This window comes from Brachyhypopomus gauderio, chromosome 14, assembly GCF_052324685.1.
Source record: "Brachyhypopomus gauderio isolate BG-103 chromosome 14, BGAUD_0.2, whole genome shotgun sequence".
Taxonomy (NCBI): domain Eukaryota; kingdom Metazoa; phylum Chordata; class Actinopteri; order Gymnotiformes; family Hypopomidae; genus Brachyhypopomus; species Brachyhypopomus gauderio.
The window spans coordinates 3,201,481-3,212,743 of NC_135224.1; the positions used below are offsets into that span (position 1 = coordinate 3,201,481).

At 50.9% G+C, this 11,263-nt stretch overlaps 1 protein-coding gene across 7 annotated transcripts; it reads right to left on the bottom strand.

Moving 5' to 3' along the window:
• Positions 1–47: 47 nt before the first annotated feature.
• On the bottom strand, positions 48–10,916 carry ssx2ipa (synovial sarcoma, X breakpoint 2 interacting protein a). 7 transcript variants are annotated; one of them, XM_076972482.1, is made up of 14 exons: positions 10,898–10,916; positions 8,966–9,073; positions 8,685–8,851; positions 8,026–8,232; positions 6,077–6,187; positions 5,633–5,768; positions 5,340–5,415; positions 5,054–5,234; positions 4,705–4,864; positions 3,456–3,586; positions 2,233–2,406; positions 1,958–2,069; positions 987–1,137; positions 48–668 (listed from the first exon to the last, which is right to left on the bottom strand). In XM_076972482.1, the coding sequence occupies exons 2-14, from the start codon at positions 9,009–9,011 to the stop codon at positions 542–544; spliced, it is 1,779 nt and encodes a 592-aa protein (XP_076828597.1). In that variant the 5' UTR covers positions 9,012–9,073; positions 10,898–10,916; the 3' UTR covers positions 48–541. The 7 variants fall into 7 exon arrangements, with proteins under 7 accessions (XP_076828597.1, XP_076828600.1, XP_076828599.1 ...); XM_076972485.1 differs by lacking the exon at positions 10,898–10,916 and adding an exon at positions 10,663–10,806 and having other exon boundaries at positions 2,233–2,403; positions 4,705–4,852; XM_076972484.1 differs by lacking the exon at positions 10,898–10,916 and adding an exon at positions 10,663–10,806 and having other exon boundaries at positions 4,705–4,852.
• Positions 10,917–11,263: the final 347 nt, after the last annotated feature.

Consider the following 11,263-nt stretch of genomic DNA (forward strand, 5'->3'; position numbering starts at 1 on the left):
CCCAGTACCTACTACCTCAAGAAATAATACATCTAGAACTATTCCAGCCTACATCTCTCCATATGACACATAAATGGCAGGTAAAATGTATATAAAATTTTTTTTTAACTACTTTAATATTAAAAACAAAAAGGTAAGGGTGTAGCATTGGATACGATGAGAGGTTTTCATTGGAGTCTTATTTAAAGTGCTCTTATTTAAAGTTTTGATTGTGCCTAACCTCTTCATTTATTCATTACTGTAAAACATGAATAAACATTAGTGCCTGCTCAACTAGGGTGTTCCAGTGTGTGTGTGATTTTATATATTTTATACACCTACATACACGCACGCACGCACCCCAATGAAATTTTACAGGTAAACAATGCTGAAAGAATCTTGGCTTGTCTCTAAGGCTGTATGGATTAGCTAGAACACAGTGGATTGGGGGATTTATCACCAGACCTGCTCAGACAGGCAGATTCCTGCTGTGTTAAGCTGTGGTTAAACTTTGCCACACACAGCATGCAGTCTCTGTACTGGTCCCAACACTGAAATACCCCTAGGAGGCGCCGTTTTCCTCTCTGACCAGGGCAAAAACTGTGCAGTCTGCAGAGCTGTCGCACAGCCGTGATTTGGTGACAATCTCGCTGCTCTGAAAACGGTTAGTGCCACGTCTCCCTGGAGCTCTGGGAAAACAGGACATGTATAATGCGTTAGCACATTCATGACAGACTTCACGTTAACATGAGAACACACACACACACACACACACACACACACACACACAGGGCTACAACACGCAAACACATTTACACCCCAGTCTGCACTGGCAGACAGTTCCTACACAAAAACACTGCACTTAGACTAAAACTTACTGTTCATGTTTGTGCAGGATTATTCTTACCCCAAAATGCCTTGCAAGGGGCAGATGGTGTTTAAGCAACTCCCCAACCCCCCCCAACACTGTAATGCACAATGAACTGTGGTGTTATGAATAGCGCCACCTGCTGTCTGGTCCAATCTGCAGGGTGCGGTAGAGCTCAGTTGTGGAGGGCAGACTCAAGGAGGCGGAGACGGGTGTGGAGACGCCGGTGCGGGACGAGGACGTGCAGGAAGGAGCGGGACTGGACAGGACTCTGGGCCTAGGGTCAGGACCTGCACACAGACGAGCAGCAGATTGAACAGACAACACCAGAGTACACACACACCCAGAACAGTACACACACACCCAGAACAGTGACAGCAACTCTGCAGCCCTGAATGGTCAGTAAACATTTTACCCAGCATTCAAAGTTTAAAATGAAGCGAAAAAACCCCTAAATCCATTTAGAATTAATTCCCTTATATTTCTACAGGAAACAATTCCAAGAAGACTCGTTTACGTCGTCACTCTAAAACCAAGAATGTGACAAAACAGAAGCAGTTTTAAACCACTCCCATCTTCTGAATAAAAGGCTCCATTAGCACACCATCAGCAGAATAAAAGTAACCACACCTCCTCCACCCCTCCAGCCCCGCCCACAGAGAGCTACAGTACTACGAATGACTAATATGATCAGAACTCAGCACAGCAACAGCACTTCTGAGCCCCAAGAGTGTTCAGCCCAACACACCCAGAGATCCTGCTAGGGTCCTGAAAGGTCCTGATATACTACACAGGCACCATCTAGACTTTGAGCCTCCCCAACTCTTCTGTGTGTGTAGGGTGATATACTGACAGGATGTTATATAAACACATCAGAACTTTAGCACTACAGCAAATGTGAAATTAGCTGAGCTATGCACACACCGTGCAGTAAAGCAGCTTCTGCTCACAGCAGGAACCCGAGGGAACTTTCTCACTGTGCTCTGTTGGTTAGCTTCATGTTTAGCAAATGTCCATTCTCTTGAAAATCTGCAGCTCACTGCTGCCACTATCTGGGACACAAGCGTGGGCTCATCGCAGGAGTCTGCCGTGCTGTGCCGTGATACCCACCGATGGCTGTGGCACTGCGGGACACCGCGGGCCTTTTGCGGTCCACGAACGGGGTCAAGTTCAAAAACTGGGTCTTCAGCCACAGGGCACGGTCCTCCTCAAACGTTTTCTTCTGCAGGGGACAAAAAGAACCAACATGGAACAGTGGAAACACACCGCCTGGAAGTTCACATCAGGACCTTCACATGCACCTTCCCCCATGTTACAGGATCAATCGGACCCCTGCTTTAGCCGCTCCGATCGGACCCCTGCTTTACCCGCTCCGATGGGATTACCTCGCGGCCCAGGCGGATAGCAGCTTCAGTGAAATTCTTCCTCTCCCTCTCAAAGTTTTTCTTCTGTTCGTGGAAGAGGCTCCACTCTTCCTTTAGACGCTCCTTCTCCTCCAGCAAGTATCCGTCGTTCAGCATGGCCGCCGTCTCCTCGTCACAAGGGAAGCTCAGCTGCTGCTGTAGCACAAACCCAGAAACAAACGTTCAAACCCCCAAACCCAGCGCAAACCCAACACCAGCGCAAACCCAACCCTAGCTCAAACCAAACCCAGCGCAAACCCAACACCAGCCCCCCAACCCTAGCTCAAACCAAACCCAGCGCAAACCCAACACCAGCCCCCCAACCCAGCTCAAACCAAACCCAGCGCAAACCCAACACCAGCCCCCCAACCCTAGCTCAAACCAAACCCAGCTCAAACCCAACACCAGCCCCCCAACCCAGCTCAAACCCAACACCAGCCCCCCAACCCTAGCTCAAACCAAACCCAGCGCAAACCCAACACCAGCCCCCAACCCAGTTCAAACCCAACACCAGCCCCCCCAACCCAGCTCAAACCAAACCCAGCACAAACCCAACACCAGCCCCCCAACCCTAGCTCAAACCAAACCCAGCACAAACCCAACACCAGCCCCCCAACCCTAGCTCAAACCAAACCCAGCACAAACCCAACACCAGCCCCCCAACCCTAGCTCAAACCAAACCCAGCACAAACCCAACACCAGCCCCCCAACCCTAGCTCAAACCAAACCCAGCACAAACCCAACACCAGCCCCCCAACCCTAGCTCAAACCAAACCCAGCACAAACCCAACACCAGCCCCCCAACCCTAGCTCAAACCAAACCCAGCACAAACCCAACACCAGCCCCCCAACCCTAGCTCAAACCAAACCCAGCACAAACCCAACACCAGCCCCCCAACCCTAGCTCAAACCAAACCCAGCACAAACCCAACACCAGCCCCCCAACCCAGCTCAAACCAAACCCAGCACAAACCCAACACCAGCCCCCCAACCCAGCTCAAACCAAACCCAGCACAAACCCAACACCAGCCCCCCAACCCAGCTCAAACCAAACCCAGCACAAACCCAACACAACTCAAAACCTTCAACAATCAGTTCAACCTGCTCAAATCCAGCCACAATCACTTTAAACCTAAACACCATCCGTACAGTCCAGTCAGACACAGCCACAGCAGGTGTAAGGTCACAGGTGTAAGGTTAGCTACCTGCAGTAGCTGCTGCTGTATATGGATGAACTCCGTGCACTGCTGTAGCTCCACCTTCATACGTGTCAGGGTCTCCTCGTGATCTCTCCTGGAGATAACCTCCTCCTGCTCCCGACTGGCTGCCAGGGACACTGACACAAGGAAAGAAAATAATATTATATACCGTATTTTCTGGACTATAAGCCGCTACTTGTTTCCCCCGCGATTTGAACCACACGGCTTATACTGAGGTGCGGCTTTTCTGTAGATGTTTCTTCACCCGTCAGGGGGCGGAGCAGAAAGTTAATCAGGTGGTAGGTCAAAGTTGTAAATCAATGAAGAAAGTGCTCATTTTCATTTAGCACACGTGAGCAGCAGGCACGATGGAGAAATGTTTTCAAACGAACGTGTGTTGTGGCAAATTCCGACTCCCCTCGTTTGCACACGAATAAAGACGCTACAGATGATATTTGGGAGTTACAGTGATTATAACTTAGTTCATTGAGCACTCTAGTTTTGTCCTAACTAGATATTTAGACATAATACTGCTGTAATACTGCAAAGTCGTGGTCAGAGGTAAACTTCGTATAGTCGGTGTGTATTTTATTTAAAATAATTAACACCCTTGAGCCAGTATGGCTTTGGACATAGATAATGCCATTTGCTGTGATGGATTAAAGTCTAGCTCTTATATATGCATAGAAACATAAATCGACAATATAATCTGTAGCGTCTTTATGCGCGGATAAACGAGGGGATTCGGCACAACACCGGCTGAAAGCCAAAACTGTCACGTGAAATGCTACAGGCACCGTTCGGAAATGTTCAGTTAAATGTATTCAGTTCAGTAGATGTATGCGGCTTTTAGCCCGGTGCGGCTTATTCATTTTCCATTTAAAATAAATAAATAAATAAATAAAACTTTGTAGGTGCGGCTTATGCTGGGTGCTCTATAGTCAAGAAAATACGGTATATATAATATATTCCCCCACCCCCGTACCCCCTCTACCCCTGTAACCCCCACCCCTCTACCCCCTCTACCCCTGTAACCCCCACCCCTCTACCCCCACTACCCCCTGTACCCCCTCTACCCCCGTACCCCCCACCCCTGTACCCCCTCTACCCCTGTAACCCCCACCCCTCTACCCCCTCTACCCCCTCTACCCCCGTACCCCCTCTACCCCCTGTAACCCCCACCCCTGTACCCCCTCTACCCCTGTAACCCCCACCCCTCTACCCCCTCTACCCCTGTACCCCCTCTACCCCTCACCCTGACTGTCGAGTCTCTGCATGTGGGTCTTCAGCCTCCTCCACTGTAGACGGATACTGTTGGCCAGCTGCTCCCGGGCCTGTTCACACGACTGCTCCATAAGATCCCTGCTGCACTCCAGCACCTCGTCGTCAGGATCAGAGCCCGCCTGCCCGCCTGCCTGCCCGCCCGCCCGCCAGCCAGCCAGCCAGCCAGCCAGAGACACACACACACACACACACACACTGCTTTAGTTACTTTTGCTACATGGGACCAACCACACACAGTCGAGCAGAACTGGACACACTACAGGCGAGGAGCTCGTGTGTGTGTGTGTGTGTGTGTGTGTGTGTGGAAGGGGGCTGCTAACCTGCTCTAGGCTGTCGTCGGGAGGCATGACTTTTGTGGAGGTTTTCTGTGGGCTGAGCATGGACACCATGTCCTTCTTAATGAGCTGCAGGAGTTTCTTCAGTTCGGCGTTCTCCTGCATGAGGGCCTGATGCCTGCCCTCATACTCACTCAGCAGAGCCTTGTACATGTCCCCCTCATGCCTGACACACACACACACACACACACACACACACACACGCTCATCAGTGGTATTATGAAACGCCAGTCGTGAGCGTGGTTAGCAGTGCGGTGACTCAGCGTTTTACCTGGCCTCCATCTTGTTGGTTTTCCACAGGCCTCTTTTTCCATCGGCGCGGCCCACACAGTTCACCACCTCAATGGCTGCAAGGCAAGAGAACACAAACAGGACGGAGAACGTGACCGCAGGTCGACCGGGACGGGCAACACCCCCCCCAACCACCAGAGCTTTCTTACGCTCTCCAACTATTAATGGCCTAGTCATTCTACCAAATCCCTGTCTTACACAAACAACCAGTGGGGAATTTATACCCCCGTGACGCCCGGGCCGTAGCCGGACGGGTCAGGACGGCGTCCCTACCCAGTCTCTTGTCCCTCTTGTCCACCAGCAGCTGGTTGAGACGCTCCTTTATCTTGGTACTCTCCCGCTCTTTACGCTTGGCATCGTGGTTGTACTGCGTGGCGCGGCTAGCGATGATACTCTGGAGCTTCTGCACCTGTTCACAACACATTAGAAAACACACGGACACGGACATCTGAAGCTCCAGCGAACACATCCACACCCAGTCTACCACAGGAAAACTTTCAGACTAACTGAACATCTCAAGAGACTCCTAAGATAACAAAGTTGGCTAAATTATGGTCCGTCTTCTCATTTTTGCTTTCTAAATACTTTATGAGAAGTGATTAATTGGTTGTGGTCATTGGATCTATAATCCAGCTCCTGAAGATCAACACTGCAGCTGGTGAGCGTTGTGAACAGCCCATGACTTCCTGCCCAGGCAGAGCAGGAGAGGTGACCTACTTCCTCTTTCTCCGACTTCAGGTACCTCTGCAGGGTTTGGATCTTGAGCTGGAGCTGACGTTCGCCTTCATGAAGACCAGAATTCTCCCTCCGTGTGTGCTCAAGCTGATCCTGAAATGTGCGCAGACACACACACGCGCTCTCTGAGGCTTTTTGCTCTGAGGCAGAACAATGTGAACATCTGTTAAATGAAACGTCTCTCAGCAACAGAATGAACAGTAACAATCACGCGGCAGACCCATGATCAGGACAGCCTGTGCTCAAAAGTCCTTATAGTAACACTGTTGGTTTTTACAGGCCATCGCTGAAAACGCATGCAAGACCCAATGACTCCATGTTGCCCATCCGTGACTGAGAACAAAGCCCGTAGATACTAATGAGAACTAATGAGCCATTACTGTTCTGCTCCAAGACCAGTCTGCCTTGCTGCCTCCTGAACTGTTCTAGAAGAGAGCGTAAAGGGCCTGCCGTCACCTGTACTGTTCTAGAAGAGAGCGTAAAGGGCCTGCCGTCACCTGTACTGTTCTAGAAGAGAGCGTAAAGGGCCTGCCGCCTCCTGAACCGTTCTAGAAGAGAGCGTAAAGGGCCTGCCGCCTCCTGAACCGTTCTAGAAGAGAGCGTAAAGGGCCTGCCGCCTCCTGAACCGTTCTAGAAGAGAGCGTAAAGGGCCTGCCGCCTCCTGAACCGTTCTAGAAGAGAGCGTAAAGGGCCTGCCGCCTCCTGAACCGTTCTAGAAGAGAGCGTAAAGGGCCTGCCGCCTCCTGAACCGTTCTAGAAGAGAGCGTAAAGGGCCTGCCGCCTCCTGAACCGTTCTAGAAGAGAGCGTAAAGGGCCTGCCGCCTCCTGAACCGTTCTAGAAGAGAGCGTAAAGGGCCTGCCGCCTCCTGAACCGTTCTAGAAGAGAGCGTAAAGGGCCTGCCGCCTCCTGAACCGTTCTAGAAGAGAGCGTAAAGGGCCTGCCGCCTCCTGAACCGTTCTAGAAGAGAGCGTAAAGGGCCTGCCGCCTCCTGAACCGTTCTAGAAGAGAGCGTAAAGGGCCTGCCGCCTCCTGAACCGTTCTAGAAGAGAGCGTAAAGGGCCTGCCGTCACCTGTACCGTTCTAGAAGAGAGCGTAAAGGGCCTGCCGTCACCTGTACCGTTCTAGAAGAGAGCGTAAAGGGCCTGCCGTCACCTGTACCGTTCTAGAAGAGAGCGTAAAGGGCCTGCCGTCACCTGTACCGTTCTAGAAGAGAGCGTAAAGGGCCTGCCGTCACCTGTACCGTTCTAGAAGAGAGCGTAAAGGGCCTGCCGTCACCTGTACCGTTCTAGAAGAGAGCGTAAAGGGCCTGCCGTCACCTGTACCGTTCTAGAAGAGAGCGTAAAGGGCCTGCCGTCACCTGTACCGTTCTAGAAGAGAGCGTAAAGGGCCTGCCGTCACCTGTACCGTTCTAGAAGAGAGCGTAAAGGGCCTGCCGTCACCTGTACCGTTCTAGAAGAGAGCGTAAAGGGCCTGCCGTCACCTGTACCGTTCTAGAAGAGAGCGTAAAGGGCCTGCCGTCACCTGTACCGTTCTAGAAGAGAGCGTAAAGGGCCTGCCGTCACCTGTACCGTTCTAGAAGAGAGCGTAAAGGGCCTGCCGTCACCTGTACCGTTCTAGAAGAGAGCGTAAAGGGCCTGCCGTCACCTGTACCGTTCTAGAAGAGAGCGTAAAGGGCCTGCCGTCACCTGTACCGTTCTAGAAGAGAGCGTAAAGGGCCTGCCGTCACCTGTACCGTTCTAGAAGAGAGCGTAAAGGGCCTGCCGTCACCTGTACCGTTCTAGAAGAGAGCGTAAAGGGCCTGCTGTCACCTGTACCGTTCTAGAAGAGAGCGTAAAGGGCCTGCCGTCACCTGTACTGTTCTAGAAGAGAGCGTAAAGGGCTTGCCGTCACCTGTACTGTTATAGAAGAGAGTGTAAAGGGCCTGCAGTACTTTGAGTCTGGAGTTGTTGTGCTGCAGGTGGTCCAGGTCACTGTTGTTTTTCAGCTGCTGGTTCTCGAGGTCGTGCAAGGTTTGGAGACCTCTCCTCTGTAGCTGCAGCAGCTCATAGAGCAGGTTCAGCGCCGACACGGCCCCGAGACTGGGCTCCGTCCCGCCCGTCTCTATACTCACACCACACAGGCCCAGGGTGGCTGCCTCCTACACAAACACACACACACACACACTTAAGTATTCATGCTAAACAGCGCTGGGCTCCATGTGGGTCCAGTATCGTGGGACAGAACCAGCAGCTGCACTTCCAGACCAGACACGGAGACGCCGACACTGGTGTAAACATCTGCAGAGCTCCGCCAAACCTTTATATGTCAGGAACACTGGGGCAAACGTTCTAATCTAGCAGGACGGCTGTTGCTAGTGTCATTCAGGAAAGACGGGATTAGTACAGCTAATGAGAGCACATCACAAAACGGGTTTGGTGCAAGAGAATACGGAGACAGGAACGTTTCACACATGTGCCTTTCAGTGAGAACACAAACTGTATTAACGTGATGTCATCCTTTCATTTGGTGCTGAACACCACTACAGGATTAAAGGGTGGTGTAATTGGATGTGGAGGTAGGAGCAGCCTCGCGAGCCCTGCACACACACACCTGGTTGATGTAGACCACACACTGCGCGATGTTTTCCTCCGTGCAGAAGGCAGTCAGGAGGCTGTAGGAGTGTTTGGCAAGACCCTTGGAGGAGTGTGTGGGCGGCGGGGAGTCGTGCCTGGAGGGAGACTCCTCCACGTGGGAAACACCGGCGAGCTCTCTGCTCCCTGCACACAGCACGGAGGAGGTGGAGGTGTGGCGGAGGTGTTGGAACCCAGCCGACGTGTTTCCAGAGGGGGCGCGTCATCGCACAAAAGCCTCTCGTGTTCGAGCATGCTTACCCAGACTGGGGTCCGTCATCACCGGGGGCGTCCACCAATCCCCCATGTCAGCACATAACCGGGACTCTGATGCCTGCAGGGCATCAATAGTGCATCAGGCAGCCGATCCTGAAACAGAACACCCAACCATGCGGGATTACAGAGCAAGCATCATTCTGACGGATTATCCAGCCATGCCACACCAGTGCCGGATTACTGACACAAACCAGAACCAACCAGTTCATAAAATAGGGCCATGCCAATGCTACATGTCTGGGGTCAGTAAAAAAACAAGGGTGAAATTTAGAGTTCTGGGTGTGGGAAAATAAATTCAGTTGATCCTAGATAAGATATTTTCCTATCACTCTCAATAATACAAAGAACAATAACAATTAATTGTACACTGTTGAAAAAGGTACTATGTAAACTAAAGTGAGCCGTACGCAAGGCACCTGAGCAAACGTGTGTGTGTGTGTGTGATATGTAGATACGGTCAGAGCAGTTGAAACCAACAGCCCCAACAGGTCAGAATAAAATGCAGGATAAAATAGCACGGTTTAATTAATCAGCGCACACCTCTTAGAAGGCAACACAACACCTTTGGCTATTCCTAGATGCCCATCAGAGGAATCTGGACCACATTCTTCCATTAGGCTATCAGGGAACGAAGACATCAGAGTGAACGTGCCCGTCTGGGGGTCCCAACCACCACAGTGCCCCTCAGACAGCCCCAGCCACCCACCATGACCACCGACGGTGTTAACGCCTGGTGCCTCGTTTCTAACTACCAACAAATATGGACAGAATTTGGAGCAGGTTATTATCCCTACACAGGACACATAATATTTCACAGGCTACATTACAAGAGGCTACAGCTTTCGGGTTAGGACAGATGGCAAATCTCTCTCAATCCCCCAGTCAGGATTCAGCAGGATAAAACCATCATGTCCAGTGAGGAAGTCAGTCTGACTGTGAACTAAAGGTTGGTGGTTCATGCCATGTTAATAATAATAATAAATTTTATTTATAAGGGCCTTTCATAACACTCAGACACTTTACAAGAAATAAATAAAAAAATTAAGAGAACAGAATATGTACCAGATGACATAAAACATACAATAGACAATACTTGATGTTGTAGATGTTATAAATCTCCATGATTGCTTCAGCAAGAAAAAGTTTTTAAAAGTTAAAGATTCACCACAAACATTTCACACACAAACTGTGCAGGTGGAAACCGAGCTAGCTACTAGTTCAGCAGAACTTCTCTGAGGACCAAGACACCAACCACCTGTTTTCTGTTCAGGAAGATCAACATAATAAAACATGAACACGTTCATCACTGAAGTTACAGCCACCATGAGCAGATCTCAGCTGTGGGCATCACAGCCAACTTCATGACCAGAACACCAGAACCCCTCATGTGGGCCGGCCAGCTGCTACTACCGTCACCTGTGAACTACCACAAACCCACGTTCACCTCAAGCCAAACTAACACGAACATCACGGAACCTTCCAGAACCCTCCGGGACCTTCCAGAACCTCACCGAACATTCCAGAAACCTCCAGAACCTTAAAGGAACCCTCCAGAACCTTCCAGAACCTCCCAGTCCGAGTTAGCCACCTAGCTCCGCCAGAGAGGTGGTCTAATCCCCGCACACTCAGCGTGCCGCTCCCCCGTAAAACGCTGCCGTGTGTGGGGCTAAAGTTAGTCTCACCGCAGCGGTACCCGTCCGAACCACCCGCCCGTGTCCAGAGTGACTTTCTGGACCTGATACCGGGGTGTTTTGGGCTCTTTCTCCACACCGAGAGCTGCGCTGCGAGCGCCGTTTGAAGTGCACCTCGTTCACGGCGTAACAGCAAACAGCGCGGTTATTGGCGAGGCCGTTGTTAGGCAACCAGTATTTAACTCACCTATTGGCTCGGGCGGCGTGACTCGGCCTCGTAATTTACCTGAGCAGGTGTTCAGCAGGAGGCAGTGACATGGCCCAGTTCAGCTGGAGTTAGTCCAGTCCCCCAGAATACACACCCGGCATCGGTCCAGAGAGATCCTGCCCAACACCCTCGAGGGTGACCACAGAAAAGTTTACTGTTTTTATTTTTGACAACAGGAACGTGGAAAGTATTTTATTTTTTGGGAGGGCGGTGTAAGAATAAATGTAGATTTTTTTAATGCTAAACCCAGTTTACACCACTGAAAAATTTAGGAAAACAGCTAAAGGATCATGGCAGGCAGGAGGAGCTTGTCTGAAGAGTTCCAGGAATCCAGAAGTATCCAGAATCCCAGTATGATCCTAGTATACTAGGATATATCTATAT